Source organism: Equus quagga, chromosome 8 (assembly GCF_021613505.1).
Source record: "Equus quagga isolate Etosha38 chromosome 8, UCLA_HA_Equagga_1.0, whole genome shotgun sequence".
Classification (NCBI taxonomy): domain Eukaryota; kingdom Metazoa; phylum Chordata; class Mammalia; order Perissodactyla; family Equidae; genus Equus; species Equus quagga.
The window spans coordinates 81,330,747-81,350,672 of NC_060274.1; the positions used below are offsets into that span (position 1 = coordinate 81,330,747).

Consider the following 19,926-nt stretch of genomic DNA (forward strand, 5'->3'; position numbering starts at 1 on the left):
TATTTCTGGATAAAGGAAGTACAGACGTGTTCTTCCTTGTGCTTTAATTTAATAATTTTTCTTTCTGTTGGAAAAATGGAAAATTTGTTTTCTTTATGGATTTTCATGATTTCTAAATTACAGGGAACACGTGTTAGTTTTAGAATTAGGAAAAAAAGCTTTTTTTCTTTTTCATATAAAGAGCATGTTTACAAACTGGAATGGATCCATGGAAGTGTGCTCATGCTGGTGAAAGCCTAGATTCAAGAAGAATGGAGAGTAAAGTCTGTTGAGAACTAGTGATCAGCCTTGGAAGAGAACTCTTAGAGAGTCAAAAGAAGCTTCAGGCTCCTGAAGGGCTGTGATCACGGGGATGGAGGATTATTCTTATTTTGCCTGGCTGCAGAACGAAGAACGAGGATCAGTAGCTAGAAATTACAAGGATGAAAAATGTTCTTGGTAGAAAGAAAATTATCTAACAATGAGGAGCATTCAAAATTGGAATGGATGCCTGTGTTGCAGCGATGTCCCAGTTTGGAAGTGTTTAAACTGAGGCCAGGTGACTTTCTGTCTGATTTCTTAAAGACAGAATTCTTTCTTTCTTTCTTTTTTTGTGAGGAAGGTTGGCCCTGAACTAATATCTGTTGCCAGTCTTCCTCTTTTTGGCTTGAGAAAGATTGTCACTGAGCTAACATCTGTGCCAATCTTCCTCTATTTTATGTGGGATGCTGCCACAGCATGGCCTGACGAGTGGTGCTAGGTCCGCACCTGGGATCTGAACCCACGAACCCCAGGCTGCTGAAGCAGAGTGCGCAAGCTTAACCACTACATCACCAGGCTGGCCCACAAAGACAGGATTCTTAATTGAGAGATTTGACCAAGTGGAACTAAAAAACAAAAACAATAAAAAAACAAACAAGAAAGCAACCATACAGGCTACTTTTTCACCGTCCAAGTGTTTTGAGATTTTTTTTTTTTTCTTAAAATGATTCAAGTAAATTCAATACAGAAAAGCTGGCACTAAGATCTTGGAAAATTACTTGTTTGTACCTGTTACTTTATATGTAAAACGGGGATAAGGACTTAGAGCGTTGTTGTGAGGATTAAAAGAATTACTACATACAAAGTGTTTGGTACACTGTGCACACAGTAATCACTCAATGTATGTTAGAAGCTTTTTTATTTTATTTTATTTTATTCTATTTTATTTTATTTTATTTTATTTTATTTTATTTTAAGGAAGATTAGCTCTGAGCTAACACCCACCGCCAATCCTCCTCTTTTTTTGCTGAGGAAGACTGGCCCTGAGCTAACATCTGTGCCTATCTTCCTCTATTTTATATGTGGGATGCCTGCCACATGGCTTGATAAGCAGTGCACAGGTCCATGCCCGGGATCTGAACCGGCAAACCCTGGGCCACCGAAGCAGAGTGCATGGACACTTAACCCCTATACCACCGGGCAGGCCCCTAGATGCAATTTTACTCATAATCTGTAACCAATGTGTTACGGGAAATTTGGCAAGGCAAAAATTTAGACAGCAGCTACGAACAACAGATTCTGGGAGTATTTTTGAGCAGATGGTGTTAGTGGATGATAGGGAACCGCTACACTTCTCTTTATAAAATAAAAAGAGTTTGATTAAAACAGATTAATTTTCAAATGAAGGAAGTGATCATTCTAGAATGTAGTGGATGAATTTGACGTCTGCCTTTTAAAAACACACACAGCTTACTTTTTATCAAGTTCCTAACAGATGTGGACGCTTTAAAGTTTAGTTAATTGTCATGTTACGCCTTCCTTATGTGAGAAACTGAAGAGCCCCATAACCATACATGTTTTTTTCTCACATATAAAAATATACTAACATATTAAAACCCTTTTTAATTGTTTGCTTTCTCTAGTTTTGTTTTACCTGTCCTCTGAGGCAGTTGGGCGAGCAGCTGTTAGTAGTGGAGTGTGCAATTGGTTAGAGTAAAAGGTGTCTGACAGTAGGTCAGCTCCTTCAAGCTCCCTGCAACAGTAGGGCCGGCCATGAATGACCTCCATGCTTCCCGGCTAAAAGGGCACAATCTGGAAAAGAAAAGGAGAGTACACTGGCTTTGAGAGTTTACTGCCTTGGTCCTTATCAAGCTGACCCTCCCTCAGGGCAGGCAGGAAACTTGCTTTGTACTGCTAAATTGTTCAGCCCAACGCTGCATAGAAACCAGGGGCTTCCTTCCTCACCGAGAGCTCCTCTGAGGACCCTCAGAGGTCACATCCGTAATAACTAGCGACTTAAGTTCTATGGAAATAAATTTCAACAGAAACAAATCCACAAAGTGGAAGATGTTCCTAAGTAGTGTCTGAACACTACGTGGACGACATGAAGGTCCATACAGGGTCGCTACCTCGTGGACATCGATTAAAATTCAATTCTTGCCTTAAATTTAACCGCAACTATTCAAGAAAACTCAGCTAATTACCCCCCTCGCCCCCATGGTTTTTCTAAAATGCAGGGAGACTCATGATCCATCAGAATCATCAGCTGTGCTTCTAAAAGCTTCGGGAAGCCTGAACGAGAGAAGTCCTTTGCAGAGACGGGGGGAATCAGTGGTGTAGCCTGAGCGGGACCCCAAAGCGTGAGAATCTCACTCCTCCCTCGGACGTGGACGGGGAAGCCAAGGGCGCGGTGGCGAGGACGCGGGCCCGGGAGCTAAGCCGAGCCGCCGGGACCATCAGCGCCCTGCCGAGCCGTGCCTCGGGGGTTCCGACGCACCTGGGACATCAGGCTGGGAGCGGCCCGGGACCGCGCCTCCCCTTCTCCTCCCAGGGCTGACGGGCCACTGCGGGGCGTGGAATTCCGCTGTCGTCCGCACCTGCGGCCCCGGGAAGCGTGCGGGCAGGTGCGGGTGAGGGAGAGAGAGGGACCGCGGGTGGCCGGGGGCGGGGTTGAGGGTGCCTGTGACGGCGACCGTGACCGTGGCACTAGGTAACGCATTCTTGCGGGTCGGCGGCCAGGGGGCGGCGGGCAGCTCTTAGAAGTTTCACAGGAAGCCAGCCCAGGGGCTCCGGGACCAGTAAGAACTGGAAACGCGACGGGAACTCAGACAGCACCAGACACCCAGACCCGAGGCAAAACAGACTCTTCCGCTGTCCCAGGCCCTCTGCCCTGTCCACGGCCTAAGCCCCGCCCCATCCCCCGGCCCCGCCTCTTCCCCGCCCCCTGCTCCCAGCCTTGCCTTGGCCGCAGGCGTCTTCTGGCGGAGGCGTCGTTTTCTCCTTTTTCTCCGCTGTCTGTTGTAGCGGACTTTCTCCGGTCGGGGTTTTCTCTCCTGTGCGCTGGGCGGAGGAAGAGCTCAGGGCCAGGGTAGAGGGGCGGAGGAGACCCCGGTGAGGCGAGGGCGTCCGACCCGTCCTGCCCCTCTGCCTCTCCTCGCTAGACCCAGGGACAGTGCGGCCAGATCGAGGGTGGCTTCCAAAGGAGTCTGCAAGTGTTGCGCCCAGTGAGAGCCTCGGCTCTTCCTCGCCTGGGTGGGTGCGGACCTGGCAAACGGGCAGGATGGCTGTGCATGCCCCACCCAGTCCCCAAGGATCTAGACCCACCTTGATTACCGCAGTTACGACTAACCTCTCCCCTGCCCCAAAGAAACGAATGTGAACCACCTTTCTGCGCCTAAAGGGCAGTTAGTTTCCGTGATGGCTGAGAACGGAGCCCCCGAGAAGGACTGGGATGTGGGAAGGTTATGTTTTGGGAGGGGCTAGAACTGGCCTGCAGGAGGAACACAGAAGAAGGTGGGGGAGAGAATGACCACCACCTCTGAGAAGGGTGCCATTCTCTGTTTTACAACTTTTTAATCAACCCACTAGTGGGTATTCATTTTGTGCTGTGCCTTCTAGGTGAGTGTTAGTTGATGTGAGGGAAAGAAAGGTGTATTGGAGTAGGCAAGGTGGTAATTTTCTATTCCTGGTCTCTGTCTTAGTCCATGCTCCTTTCCCCCGACTCCTGTGGTTATCACCCACTAAGCCTGGAAGAATAAATCCTGCTGGAGATAGACTTGTGAACTCCTGGTCTATCAACCTGGAGTGACCCCACCTTCCCTGGTATCACAACCGCCCACATACACACTTACACGGGGCTGGTGATGCAGCTTCATCAGACAGCGCCGATTAAATCTATTGTGCTCATTTATTACCTCCCAGGGAGAATCCCAAGGTGAAGTTTACCTTTCTCTTTGACCCCTTTATACATCTTTTTTCCCCAAAAGTTTCTCGAAGTCCACCTTAACGTTTTTGCTACTCCAGTCTTTTCAAGATCCCCCATTAAATTCCCTCTCATTGAATTCCCCGTCAGCTCAGCCTATTTCATGTACCCAGCCTTCCAGTACATTCCATACTCTACTTTTTTCGCATGCTCGACCTGTGTCCCATTTCCTCGTGGCTTGATTCTCCCTGGGAGGTAATAAATGAGCACAATAGATTTAACCGGCACTGTCTGATGAAGCTGCATCACCAGCCCCGTGTAAGTGTGTATGTGGGCGGTTGTGATACCAGGGAAGGTGGGGTCACTCCAGGTTGATAGACCAGGATGTGTGGTGATAATCTCCAGGTTCTAGTGTTTGAAATTTTATTTTAGGTCAAACGAGTGTAAAGGGTAGGAAAATGTAATTACTTATTTTTAACTTTGTCATTTTCAAATAAAATTTACAGAGAAGAAAAAATTCATTGTCAGATCTTCGTAAAATAATTGTTCTCTTTGGAAATACTTCCCCATCTGAAAGCTTCTCAGGAACGTCAGGTCTATTTGACCAACACTCCTGATTCTAGGCTTTTATCCTTTAATTCACATTGCCTCAGCCATCAGGTGATATACATGTGACTCCACCAACACGAAGTAGCCTCCCACCCAGGGGTGCTCAAAATGACTGACTTCTTAGGTCTGTCAAGGCCACCAGTGGGGACAGTAGACTCAGATCCCCTTTCTGCTTCTCCTGATGTGTTGATCTCTCTTTCACCACCTCATTTAGCTTAATGTATTCTTTGTGTCACCAGTAATCCTTCCAGCAGGGAAGATGAAATTTGGGAAGGAAAAAACTGTGTGCATAGAATATTATGTTTGGGTTGACAAAAATTCCAAACCACTAAAGTTAGATCTTTAACCTTCGAGGAGAGAATATGCAGAAAGTATATAACAATGTAAAGGATGAATTATACTCTATAACCTTGTTTAAGGTCTGTTTAGAGACCTCTAACCAAGTGGTGTTTGATAATGAATAAAATGAGGTTTTGAGGGACTTAGTACTTCTTGGCAGTTAAGAGTATTTTTTTGATCTTTTTTCCTCCCCCGTTTTATTGATGTAATTGACATATAACGCTGTATAAATTTAAGGTGTACAGCATAATGACTTGATACACATATATATTATGAAATGATTGCCACAGTAATTTTAGTTGTTAACATCCATCACCTCATATAGTTACAAAAAATAATTTTTTCCTTGTGACGAGAACTTTTAGGATTTACTCTCTTAGCAACTTTCAAATAGACCATACAGCTTTGTAAGCTATAGTCATCCTGTTGTACATTACATCACCTATGTATTTATCTTATAACTGGGAATTTGTACTTTTTGACGACCTTGACTCAATTCCTTCACCTCCCACCTCTGCCTCTGGCAACCACAAATCTGATCTCTTTTTACTATGAGTCAGGGGTTTTTTTAGATTCTACATATAAGAGAGATCATACAGTATTTGTCATTCTCTGACTTATTTCACTTAGCATAAAGCCCTCAAGGTCCATCCATGTTGTCGCAAATGACAGGATTTCCTTCCTTTTTATGGCTGAATAGTATTCCCTTATATATCTTTATCACATTTTCTTTATCCATTCATCTGTCGATGGACATTTAGGTTCTTTCCATGTCTTGGCTTCTGTAAATAATGCTGCAGTGAATTTGGAGGTGTAGATGTCTCTTTGACATAGTGATTTCATGAGTATTTTTTAAAAGAAAAAGTTATGAGTCTTACTCCTTGTCTAGAAGATGTGTTGGAAAGCCTCTTTCAGTGACTTTAAAATATACAATTTAAAAAATGGCAAAACTTAAAACCTCATTGGTTCCAGTATATATATCTACTTACTAGGATGACAATTAAAAATATATACTCTGCTGGCTTTAAAATTAAACTACGAATGCGTTAAATGGCACTTTAATATTAACTTGAGTGTTTTGCCTTGAATAGCTAATGAATTATGCGGTCATTTAGTAATGAACCCAATAGCAATATGCGATATAATACTCTCTTGTGATGCTGGGCGGCAGGAGTGAACCACAACTCCCAGCCAGCCACGTGGTCACAAGGTTAGAAAACTGATACACTTAAAACAATTCTGTACCCATAACAATCATTCTATTTTTCACTTTCAGTACAGTATTCAATAAATTACTTGAGATATTCAACACTTTATTATAAAATAGGCTCTGTGCTAGATGATTTGGCCCAACTGTAGGCTAGTGTGTTCTGAGCACGTTAAAGGCAGGCTAGGCTAAGCTATGATGTTTGGTAGATTAGGGGTGTTAAATGCATTTCTGACTTAATATTTTCTTAATTTTTATTGAGTTATTAATAGTTAGTAAAAATTAATATTGACTTAATTTTTAACTTATGATGGGTTTATCGGGATGTAACCCCATTGTAAGTCGAGGAAGATCTGTATGAGAAGCTTTTCTCTTCTATGACTAGCCCTGATTTTAGAAGTGCATTGCTTTCATTAGTCCAAAAGAAGTGACACCTCTATGCTGTTCCACCCCCCGGCTTTTCTGTACCACTGCACTGTGTTCATTAGTATTAGAATGAATAGCGCCCACAGACCTGAAAACTGGGGAGCGCAGGTTTGCTTAGGGTAAGAAACAAGACTTCAGAAATGATTTAGTGCCTTGGGTAAGGTCATGCATAACCCTACAAGGTAAAAGCCTTATCAGATTTGACTGGCAAGTGAAGGCTCATGCATCAGAGAAATCGCTGACTTCAGTGATGTATAACCCCTGGCTCCATGCCTGCTCCATTCCTCTGTCAGGCTGCCACCATTGCCCTCCTGCTGTCCTGTGATGTAGGACATGGCCAAGATTGACAGGGAGAGAAGGTTGAAGGGGCAGTTGTTAAAATGTCATCCACCCACACTGAAATCCAAATGGCTTAATTTATCATGATGCATTTTAATTAATGAGAGTGAAAAAGTGAAGAGGTTGTGGTTTCTAATTAAAGAAAGTAATGCTTTGGTTACTGAAATGCAAATGGCTTCATTGGGAGGGAAACAAAAGTTAATTAGGTCAGAAAGACATATTAAGAGGAAACTAAAAACGTCTTTGTCACAATTAGACCTACAGTTGGTGTGTGGTAAAAGAAACTACATGTAGAAATTAGAGAGTCAGACTAAATATTTTAGCATTTGATCGATTTTTGACATTAGGGACTATTTCAGTTTTATAATAAATACAGCCTTTGCATTTCATTGCAGATATTTTAATGTAAAAAGAATCTTGCTGATTCTTAATGGTCACTGTTTGCTTATTTTGTTTTAAGTACTCTGCCTTTCCTTAAGGATGTAGCAGTTCCTCTGTGCTAGTAATCCTTAACTCATAACTAAACTCAGAGTGAAAAAGTTAGGTTTACTTTTGCCTCCTATAAACTGTTGAATTGAGGTGATTGTGTGCTAGTTTAAACTTTTAAAGTTGTTAACTGAGCCTTAAGTGTACAGTGTATTTTACAGTATAAAACAAGAAGTTCTTAAAGACATTTTGTCGTGGTGCTGGTGGCGGTAGCGGTTATTGTTTTGGTCTAGGAACGTAAAATTACCGAAGTGCAAATGTGGAGCGTTTTCTGCCCTCTAGTGGTTAAAAGTAATTTTGCAATGTCGCTTACACTTAGTGCTTTCAATTACAAGAGAAAATTACATTTTAAAAGCGGTTTAAAAATTATGTAGGTGCATTGCTGTAGCTAATTATTATTGCTGCATATTTTAAGAAAGGGAAACAATAGTTTTATTTTTTTTAACCACAATATGCCAATGCCTGGAAATCTGGCAAGAAGTAAAAATAATTTGAGATAATTTTTCTTCAGGATTAAAATAATATTTCTGTACCTCTACAAACAGAGTATTAATTCGACATTAATCTCATTATGATTTAATTCTACTCCTGATTCTAATATTGATTTTCCTATTTGAATTCATTTAGACTTTAGTTCCTATGTTTAGGAAGAGAATAATGGATGGTACTACTTCCCATTTCCTGAGTTACACATAGGATAAGATATATTACATTAATGTTATATGAGGAGAGGAAAACTTCATAATACATGAAAAACAAAAAAGGGCTATTAGGAGAGATGCCATAGATCCTGAAGTTCAGAGAGAAGTGCTCTAAAGAAACATATGGGTGATTGTTGACCATTCTCCATTTCTCAGGCAAGTTAAACTACCAAACTCTTTATTTTCACTACTGTCTGAAATAAATGTCTCCTCACCTCTAACTGTCAACAGAAGTCTTTGTTGTCCCAGGTATTTCCAAAGAAGCGCTAGCTCTGGCCCCAGGTGAATCCAATATATTAGGACCTGGTGAGATGATAAAATGGTTTAGGAGAAAAAAAGTTTAGCAACAATCACCCTCTTTCAAAAAGCTTAAAGGGAATATTGGAAAAATTTAATGTTATGATGAAGATGCGAAATTCCTAAGTAATATTAGTCTGTAAGAGTCAGGGCATCTCTAAAGAGCATCAAACCTGTTGTCATAGTAACTTTTTGGTAAGCAAAATGACACCAAAGCTTTGAGTATGGTTATTCAGGTATTAATAGTGTGAGAATAATTAGAGAATAGTGCTAAACTGTGTGAAAATGCAAGTGAAATGCACTTAATACCACTCAATTGCATACCTAAAGATAGTTAAAATGGTAAATTTTTAAAATGTATATCTCACATTTTTAAAATCCATTTATCTATCAATGGACATTTAGGTTGTTTCCATATCTTGCCTCTTGTAAATAATGCGGCAGTGAACATGGGGATGCAGACACCGTTTTGAGATAGTGATTTCATTTTCTTTGGATAAATACCCAGAAGTGGAACTGATGGATCATATGATAGTTCTATTTTTAATTTCCACTTATATGTAGAATCTAAAATAAAAATCTGACTCAGATACAGCGAACAGATTGGTGGTTGCCAGATGCAGAGGGTGAGGGGTAGGCGAAATGAATAAAGGTGATCAAAAGCTACAAACTTCTAGTTATAAGATAAATAAGTCTTGGGAATGTAGTATACAGCATGACTATAGTTAACAATACTGTATTGTATATTTGAAAGATGCTAAGAGAGTAAGTCTTAAAAGTTTTCATCATACAAAAAAATTTTTTTAACTTTGGGTGGGGATGGATGTTAACTAAAATTATTGTGGTAATCCTTTTGCAATATAGTCATGTGCCGCATAATGATATTTTGGTCACACGGGACTGCATATACGATGGGGCTCCTGTAAGATTAGTACCATATAACTTAGCTGTGTAGTAGGCTGTACCGTCTAGGTTTGTGTAAGTACGCTCTATCATGTTTTCACAAAAATGAAATCCCCTAATGATGCATTTCTCAGAAATATCCCATTGTTAAATGATGCATGACTGTATATACATATATCAAATCAGTATGTTGTATGCCTAAAACTGATACAGTGTTATATATCAATTATATCTCAATTAAAAAAACCCCAAGTCTAGTGAAGGAGAAATGTCAAAATATGCTGTATATTTTATATAACAAGGAAGCTGGCTTGTCAAGGCTGAGCAGACCTGTCTAGTTGTCCATCCAAAATCCATACTCTTTTTTTCCATAGTAATAGTGGTTGGGACAATGTGCCCAATGGAGAAACTATATTTCCTAGCCTTAATTGCAGATTGGGGTAGCCAATGACATGAAAGAGGAAGTTGTTGGATGGTGATCTTTTCTATTTATTTTATATTTTTCAATTATTTTATTAAGGTCATAGCAGTTCATAACATTCTGTAGTTTCAGGTGTACATTATTATTTGTCAGTTTCTGTATAGACTGCATCATGCTCACCACCAATAGTCTAATTTTTATCTGTCACCATACATATATGCCCCTTTACCTCTTTCGCCCACTCCCCAGCCCCCTTCCCCTCTGTAACCACTAATCTGTTCTCTTTATCCATGAATTTGTTTATCTTCCATATATGAGTGAAGTCATGTGGTGTTTGTCTTTCTCTGTCTGGCTTACTCTGCTTAATATCATACCCTCAATATCGATATCATCCATGTTGTTGCAAATGGGACAATTTTGTCTTTTTTATGGCTGAGTAGTATTCCATTGTATATATGTATACACCACATCTTCTTTATCCATTCATCAGTTGATGGACACTTGGGTTTCTTCCATGTCTTGGCTATTGTGAATAATGCTGCAATGAACATAGGGGTGCATAAGTCTCTTTGAATTGTTGATTTCAAGTTCTTTGGATAAATACCCAGTAGTGGGATAGCTGGTATCTCTATTTTTAATTTTTTGAGAAATTGCCATGCTGTTTTCCATAGTGGCTGCACCAGTTTGCATTCCCACCAGCAGTGTATGAGGGTTCCCTTTTCTCTACATCCTCTCCAACAGTTATTTTTTGTCTTGGTCATTATAGCCATTCTGACAGGTGTAAGGTGATATCTCGTTGTAGTTTTGATGTCCGTTTCCCTAATAATTAGTGATGTTGAGCATCTTTTCATGTGCCTCTTGGCCATCTGTATATCTTCTTTGGAAAAATATCTATTCATATCCTCTACCCACTTTTTTGATTGGGTTGTTTGTTTTTTTGTTGTTGAGTTGTATGAGTTCTTTATATATTTTGGAAATTAACCCACCCCTTGTCGAATATATGATTTGCAAATATTTTCTCCCAGCTGATGGGTTGTCTTTTCACTTTGTTCATGGTTTCCTTTGCCTTGCAGAAGATTTTTAGTCTGAAGTAGTCTCATTTGTTTATTTTTTCTTTTGTTTCCCTTGCCTGAGTAGTCATGGTATTCAAAAAGATGCTTCTAAGAGTGATGTCAAAGAGTGTATTGCCTATATTTTCTTCTAGGAGTTTTATGGTTTCAGGTCTTGGATTCAAGTCTTTAATCCATTTTGAGTTAATTTTTGTGTACGGTGTAAGATAATGGTCTACTGTCCTTCTTTTGCATGTGGCTGTCCAGTTTTCGCAACACCGTTTATTGAAGAGACTTTCCTTTCTCCATTTTATGTTCTTATCTCCTTTGTCAAAGATTAGCTGTCCGTAGATGTGTGGTTTTATTTCTGGGCTTTTACTTCTGTTTCATTGATCTGTGTGTCTGTTTTTGTGTCAGTACCATGCTGTTTTGATTACTATAGCTTTGTAGTATATTTTTAAGTCAGGGATTGTGATGCCTTCAGCTGTGTTCTTTTTTCTCAGGATTGCTGTGGCTGTTTGGGGTCTTTTGTTGTTCCATATGAATTTTGGGATTCTTTGTTCTATTTCCGTGAAGAATGTCATTGGGATTCTGATTGGGATTGCATTGAATCTGTAGATTGCTTTAGGTAATATGGACATATTAACCATTTTTGTTCTTCCAATCCATAAGCATGGAATATCTTTCAGTTTATTTATGTCTTCTTTGATTCCTTTCAATAATGTTTTATAGTTTTCAGTGTATAGGTCTTTCACCTCCTTAGTTAAATTATTCCTATTTTATTCTTTTTGTTGCGATTATAAATAGGATTGTATTCTTGAGTTCTCTTTCTACTAGTTGATTATTAGTGTATAGAAATGCAACTGATTTTTGTAAGTTGATTTTATACCCTGCAACTTTTCTGTAGTTGTTGATTATTTCCAATAGTTTTCTGATGGGTTCTTTAGGGTTTTCTATATATAAAATCATGTCATCTGCAAATAGCAAGAGTTTCACTTCTTTCTTTCCAATTTGGATACCTTTTATTTCTTTTTCTTGCCTAATTGCTCTGCCCCAAACCTCCAGTACTATGTTGAAAAGGAGCGGTGAGAATGGGCACCCTTGTCTTGTTCCTGTCCTCAGAGGGATGGCTTTCAGTTTTTCACCCTTAAGCGTGATTTTGGCTGTGGATTTGTTATATATGACCTTTACTATATTGAGGTATTTTCCTTCTATACCCATTTTATTGAGAGTTTTTAAAAATCATAAATGGATGTTGATTCTTGTCACATGCTTTCTCTGCATCTATTGAGATGATCATGTGATTTTTATTCCTCATTTTATTAATGTAGTGTTTCATACTTATTGATTTGCAGATGTTGAACCATCCCTGCATCCCTGGTATAAATCCTACTTTGATCATAGTGTAAGATCCTTTTAAAGTATTGTTGTATTCAGTTTGCCACTATTTTGTTGAGGGTTTTTGCATCTATTTTCATCAGTAATATTGGCCTGTGATTTTCCTTCTTTGTATTGTCCTTGCCTGGTTTTGGTATCAGGGTAATGTTGGCCTCATAGAATGAGTTAGGAAGTGTTCCGTCTTCTTCAAGTTTTTGGAATACTTTCAGAAGGATAGGTATTAAATCTTTGAATGTTTGGTAGAATTCTCCAAGAGAAGCCATCTGGTCCTGGACTTTTGTTTTGTTGAAGGTTTTTGATTACTGTTCCAATCTCTTTACTTGTGATTGGTCTATTCAGATTCTCTATTTCTTGATTCCATTTTGGGAGGTTGTATGAGTCTAAGAATTTATCCATTTCTCCTAGGTTATACAATTGGTTGACATATAGCTTTTCATAGTATTCCTTTATAATCCTTTGTATTTCTGTGGTATCCATTGTAATTTCTCCCCTTTCATTTCTAATTTTATTTATTTGAGCCTTCTTTTTTGGTGAGTCTGGCTAAAATTTATCAATTCTGTTTACTCAAAGAACCAGCTTTTAGCTTCATTGATCCTTTCTACTGCTTTTTTAGTCTCTATTTCATTTGTTTCTGCTCTAATTTTTATTATTTCCCTCCTTCTGCTGACTTTGGGCTTTGTTAGTTCTTCTTTTTCTAGTTCTCTTAGGTGTAGTTTAAGATTAATTATTTGAGATTTTTCTTTTTTGTTGAAGTGGGCCTGTATTGCTAGGAATTTCCCCTTTAGCACTGCTTTTGCTGCATCCCGTATGAGTTGGTATGTTGTATTTTCATTTTCATTTGTCTCCAGGTGTTTTGTAATTTCTCCTTTGATTTCTTCATTGATCCAATGGTTGTTCAGTAGCATGTTGTTTAGTCTCCACATGTTTGTGACTTTCCTAGTATTTTCTTCTAGTTGATTTCTAGTTTCATAACATTGTGGTTGGAAAAGATGCTTGATAGGATTTCAATCTTCTTAAATTTATTGAGGTTTGCCTTGTTTCCCAACATATGGTCCATCTTTGAGAATGTTCTATGTGTACTTGATAAGGATGTGTTCTACTGTTTTTGGATGGAATGTTCTCTATATATCTATTAAGTCCACCTGATCTAGTTTTGCATTTAAATCCACTATTTTCTTGTTGACTTTCTGAGTGGATGATCTACTCATTGCTGTAAGTGGGGTATTGAGGTCCCCTACAATTAATGTGTTGCTGTTAATTTCTCCTTTTAGGTCTGTTAATAGTTGCTTTGTATGCTTTGGTGCTCCTGTGTTAGGGTTATGTCCTCTTGGTGGAATGACCCTTTTATCATTATATACTGCCCCTCTCTGTCTCTCATTGTCTTTTTTATTTTGAAGTCTGCTTTGTCTGATATAAGTATGCCAACACCTGCTTTCATTTGTTTGCTATTATCTTGGAGTATCATCTTCCATCCCTTCACTCTGAGTGTATGTTTGTCTTTAGGGTTGAGATGTGTTTCCTGAAGGCAGCATATTGTTGATTCTTGTTTTATTTATTTATTCTTGTTGATATTGTTGGGTCTTGTTTTTCAATCCCTCCAGCTACTTTGTGTCTTTTGATTGGAGAATTCAATGCATTTACATTTAATATTTTTTTGATTGGAGAATTCAATGCATTTACATTTAATAATGCATTTGAGTGATTATTGATATATGAATGCTTAATCCTGCCATTTTATCTCTTGTTTTCCAGTTGTTCTATATTTCCATTGTATTTCTTTCCTTGTATTTCTTCCTGCCATTTCAATTTAGTGTTTTTCTGTGATGGATTTCTCCATTTTCTCTTTATTTATGAATTGTGGCTGCTCTGATTTTTTCCTTAGTTGTTATCGTGAGGTTTGTATAAAAGATCTCATAGATGAGATAGTCCATTTTCTGATAGCCTCTTATCTCCATTAGCCTAAGGAGTTCCATCCCTTGCCTCTTCCCCTTCTGAGCTATTGTTGTCATTAATTATTCTGTTTTGTGTTGTGAGTTTGTGACTAAATTGAAGTTTTTATAGTTATTTCTGATGCTTTCCTTCCTTTTATCTTTTATATTATAATTACGTGTTTGATAGAGAGCTGCAGTTTTCTAATTTTGTCTGTCTATTTATCTCCTTGCTCAAAGCTTTGTAGACTTTTACCTTTTTGTTTCAGGTAAGAGGGCTTCCTTCATCATTTCATGTAAGGGAGGTCTAGTGGTAATGAACTCCCTCAGATTTTATCTGGGAAAGCTTTTATTTCTTTATTGAATCTGAAGGATAGTTTCACTGGATAGAGTATTCTTGGCTGAAAGTTTTTATTTTTCAGTATTTTGAATAGATCATTCCATTCTCTCCTAACCTGTAAGGTTTCTGCTGAGAAATCCACGAAAGTATGATAGGAGTTCCTTTATAGATTGTTTTCTTCTGCTTTGCTGCCATTAATATTTTTCTTTGTCATTGACTTTTGCCAGTTTTACTATTATATGCCGTGGAGAAGGTCTTTTTGCATTGATGTAATTAAGAGTTCTATTGGCTTCATGTACTTGTAAGTCCAGTTCTTTCCCCAGGTATGGGAAGTTCTCAGCTATCAATTCTTTGAAGAAGCTTTCTGCCTCTTTCTCCCTCTCTGCTCCCTCTGCAATACCTATAATCCTTATGTTGCTTCTCCTAATAATGAGTTGGATATTTTTCAAAGAATTCCTTCATTTTTAAAAAAAATCTTAGTTCTCTCTCCCCCTTCACTTGAAGCATTTCTATATTTCCATCCTCTAAATCACTAATTCTGTCCTCCATAATGTCAGCTCTATTTTTTAAGGATTCTAGATTATTTTTTAGCTCATTAATTGTGTTCTTCATATCCAGAATTTCTGTGTGTGTGTGTGTTTTTTTTAATAGTTTCAATCTCTTTGGTGAAGTATTCCTTCTGCTTATTTGTTTTATTCCTGAGGTCATTGAACTGTCTTTCTGGGTTTTCATGTAACTCATTGAGTTTCCTTATGACAACTATTTTGAATTCTTTGTCATTTAGATTGTAAATTTCTGTGACTTCAGGGTTGGTTTCCACATCCTCCTAGAGTAGTGCCAGCCACTGTGTGGGGACCTGTGACCTGGCTTGCTGCTGCCAGGGAGGGGGAGAGGTGTGTTCACTTATCTCTACTGCTTCCCAGAGATCCAGTCCATCCATCTTTGGATGTATAGCTGTGTGGATCTCTCAGGCATCCTGTTGTTCTGTGTGGGTATCCTCCATTGTTTGATGAGTGTCTGTTTAGTTGTAATTCAGAGGAGGAGAGACAAAAGGAACGGCTCACTCTGCCATGTTGCTGATGTCACTCTTGATGGTGATGTTTAAATGGTCCCTTTGGAAAAAGAACACCCCTTTGCCTTGCTCCTTTGTTTTGCTGCCTGGAAGGGACATGATGGCCTGGTGGGTGCCATGTGCTTAGAACAGTGGAACAGAAAGATGGCAGGAATCTGGATCCTTGGTGACTGTGGAATTCCCACACCAGCCCAGAACTGCTTTCTTCCAGACATTTTTGTGTGAGGAAAAAAATGTCTCATTTGGTGAAAATAATGTAATTTGGGTTGTGTGTAACATGCGGCTGCATCCGAATTTGACACAGGTCTTGAAGGATTTTGATATGTACAAAAGTGGTCTTTGAGCTGAAGGAATTAGACAAAGGCACAAAAATGTGACAGTGCCTGTTTCCAGGGAATAACATGTAGTTTGGTATGTTTATTAAATATGTTAAGTTCCAAAGGAAGAGTGTGACATAATGTTTGCAGGAAGATCTTTAGGAGAAAAGAAAAAGAAAAAGCACACATGAAGTAAGTGGAGGCCAATACTCTCACTTTTCTTGACTATTTCATTTTGTTGGTCACACCTAGGTGAACACTGACCTTTCATTTTTCTTGCTGAGAAATTTGTCTCAGAGTCGGTACATTTTTTTTTCCTTTTTATATTTCTCAAGGTCATTGTCATAGTATGATGTATGAAATGTGAACCTGAGATCACATGAAAGTCGACTTCCATGAAAATTGTTGACGTGTAATGTGTTATCCCCAGCTTTCTCTCAAACCCCCCACACCCTACTCACCTTTACAGGCTGGCTGAGGTTTAAGTTAGAACCAATCCAAATGGAATTTCCTTGGGGAAGGGAAGTGTTGGAGAAGAAGAGGAGGGATAAATAATGGGGTATTTGGGGGATGTGCCTGGGAGAGCACGCTGAGGAGAAGAGCTTAATTACCTCTTCACCTCTATTTTATGCTACTGGAAAAAGACAGTATTTGTAGGAATATTGGGCTAAACCACTTAAGTGATTCTGATTGTTTTGGCATTGTGTTCTCAGCAGTGAAATGGTTGATCAGATAACAATGTTCATTTATAAATTGAATTAGATATCAATTTAAAATAAATCTGGAAATAAAAATCTTCTATTGCAGTGATGCTCAAACTTTATGGGATCACAAACCCCACTGAGAATTTACCCAAGAAGTGTAAACTCTCTCCCCAGAAAATGCACATATATGTCTGATGATTCAGAGAAAATGTCATTTTTAGCAACTGTAAGCATTCCTTTTAAGAAGAGATCCATCTCTGTTGCAAATGATGTCAAAAGTAAAGTTTTAACCAGAACACCAAAATCTAATAGATGTAAAATTCCAAAGCCATATCACCATTTGCAGACTTTTTGAAAGAAGTGTTTGGCAAGTTGTTCCACCCATCCTGAATTCCATTACCCACTTGGAGACTATAAAAGGATAGGATTTGGGTTTATGAAGGGATTTCTTGGGAGAGTGTTGTTGCTTTGCTGTAAATGCCCCCTACCCACACCCAGGAGTCTGAGATTACTGCATCCCTTACTCTTCACCAGGGAGGGGCTTCCCTATGATGAAGAAATATGTTCCATGTGGTTGAGAGAAAGAAAGGACTGGTACTCAACTCCAGGCCAAAAGCTAAAGAGTTCTGGGGGCAGTGGAAGAGAAGAGGCATCTTGGAACCACACCCAGTGTGGAGGGAGAGCCATGGGTGATCAGATATAGGCTGTGGGAAAAAGAGATTTACAGAAGCTATTTTGAATCCTACTCAAGAGGACCCCTGGGAAAGAAATGGGCGTAATGGAGTGAGTGCCTGTGAGAGGGAGGGTGGAGGCCAGCCTGGGGATTGAAAGATATCCTGGGAGACAGAACAGTTGCAGGGAGAGGGTCCAACAATAGTGGGAGGTACCATCCTCTGGGTCCCCAGACTGAATCCATCGAGCCTGGTAACAACTGTCCTCCCTCTTGTCTCTCCTCTGAAATTTTCTTCCTTCCCAGCAGAGTCCAACAAAGTGGCCAGAGAGTGAGGAAGCAGGTGAGGCTGGAAGAGAAGCAGAAGTCAACCACACTCTTGTCCCCCAACTCTGGCTTCCAATGGGAACAGTGGAGAATGAATGAATGAATGAATGAATGAATGAATGGCTGAATGCAAATTAAAATGTTTATCACACTGGAATTGAGAATGTGTGTTTTGGACTTAGAGAGGCCAAAGTTCTGACATCACTTAAGAGCAGCAACGAAGTTCATGACATCTGCCCAAATTTCCATCCAGGACCAGAGACGATTTCTTCACACCCCTTCCCCATCCCTTACATTTTAAAGGGGGTAGTGGGACATAAAAATAAATATGCATTTTGACCATATTTCATGAGGTGTGCAGTTATATTTTACACCCACTGCAGGATGTAAGCGGACCTCCCAAGCCTGCATGACAGGCTGGCCCTTGAATTTCATGTAGGAAATGGAAGCTACTCTGATTAATAAACATGGGGAGGAATTGGATGCTGGGGGTATGGGCAGAGGAGCCAGCAGGATGAAGTTTAGGAGGACCAGAACAGGCTACGTAATGTGAGGCCGAGTGCAAAATAAAACTGTAGGACTCCTTGTTCAAAATTAAGAATTTCAAGACAGTGACAGTGGAGTATTTAACTAAGTGAGGGCCCTGTGTGACTGCATGGGTTGCATGCCCATAAAGCCACCCTGGGCTGAGCCACAGAGGTCAGAAGAGAAGGGCACCCTGCTACGGGTCCAATTAGAGAGAGACTTGGGAGAAGAGGCTTGTCTAATCAAGACTCTGTCAGTGAAATGCTGTGCAATGTGACTCCTCCTCAAGATCCCAGAGAAGTCGCAAACTTCCCCATGTGAATGGATTTCTTGTGGCAGCTGGTGAAAAGTGCTAAAACAGAGTAAGCCAAGTAGGTAAGGGGACCGCTGACACCTGGTTATTCACTTAACCTTTTCCATAAATTTCAAAGGTTTAGGTAAAGAACCCATGTTCTATGACAGGAAGTTTCCTTGTGTTCTATAGTATTAAGGGATAAAGTGGCTCTTTCTTTTTCTTTACTAGTGTAGCAGGATGTTACATGATAATTTCTCTGTTGCTCAGAATGGGCGACTGTGGACCAAATCTACAGGTACAGCAGCACTAGATACTTGACATTATAATGAAAACCATGGTTGGCAGGGGCCAGACACTACTTCAGGGTTTGTGAAGAGGTGTCAGAGCCACACCAGCCCCTGCCTCGGTCTGTGCCTCTCCCAGCTGTGTGTGAGAAGTTGGCCTGGAGGGGACCTGAAGCAGATGCCTCTCACTCCAAAGCCAAGCAAGAGAGGTTCCTAGAAAATCATTCATGGAGAGTGGAGTCATGAAGGGGGAACTGGCAGTTCATTTCTGACTGATTGTTTGCTTAGTCAGTAGACTTGCTGATCTTCCCCTGCCCCTCCTAAGCAGGGCAAAGAGGGTTGGAGACAAATAGGGGCAGTGTGGGGCAGCCTACAATCCCACCCTTGGCATGGCAAGGGTGTCTGCATTTTCTATGGATCAAGTAGATGCTGAGAAGGTGGCTGGCTTGAACCTTTCTTTCTGGCAATAAGAGACTATGGGGAGTACAGATGAGATGAGAGCAGTTGGAAGAGATCAAGGAGCATCCAGTTCTCTTAGGTCAGTGACCTGAGCAGTGTGAAGGTCCCTGTAGTGCTTCCAGAAGAACTCACTTGTAGAAGCAGCAACATTTTCTTTTTTGAATTTAGATATATTATTCTTTTTATTGCAATTGGGATTGGGATTGTATTCTTGACTGCTCTTTCTTTTTATGCAGTAACATTGGATTATAACATTATATAGCTTTCAGATGTACATCGTAATATATTTCAAATTCTGTGTAGATTACATCATGTTCACCACCCAAAAACTAATTATAGTCCATTCCCTCACATGTGAGCCTAACACCCCTTTTGCCCTCCCCCCCTTTCCCCTATGGAAACCACCAATCCAATCTCCATTGCTATGTGTTTGTTTGTCGTGGTTTTTATCTTCTACTTATGAGTGAGATCATATGGTATTTGACTTTCTCCCTCTGACTCATTTCACTCAGCATAATACCCTCAAGGTCCATCCATGTTGTCACAAATGGCTGGATTTCAAGAAGCAGCAACATTTTATAGAGAGGATGAGACAGCTACTCTTGATCTCCCACCCCTATCCCTCCCTTTGCTTTGGTGATGAGGTTGGCATCTTCAACTGGACTTGA

The 19,926-nt window shown here is 39.9% G+C and overlaps 1 protein-coding gene across 1 annotated transcript in view; it reads right to left on the reverse strand.

The window, feature by feature from the left end:
* C8H7orf31 (chromosome 8 C7orf31 homolog) overlaps window positions 1-2,791 on the reverse strand; it is a 52,699-nt gene extending 49,908 nt beyond the window's left edge. Inside the window, exons 1-2 of the mRNA XM_046670738.1 lie at window positions 2,738-2,791; window positions 1,895-2,052 (exon numbers count right to left, since the gene is read on the reverse strand). Of these exons, the coding sequence (XP_046526694.1) occupies window positions 1,895-2,028 (134 nt within the window). The 5' untranslated portion in view covers window positions 2,029-2,052; window positions 2,738-2,791. The remainder of the gene's footprint in view (window positions 1-1,894; window positions 2,053-2,737) is intronic.
* Between the last annotated feature and the right edge of the window lie 17,135 nt (window positions 2,792-19,926).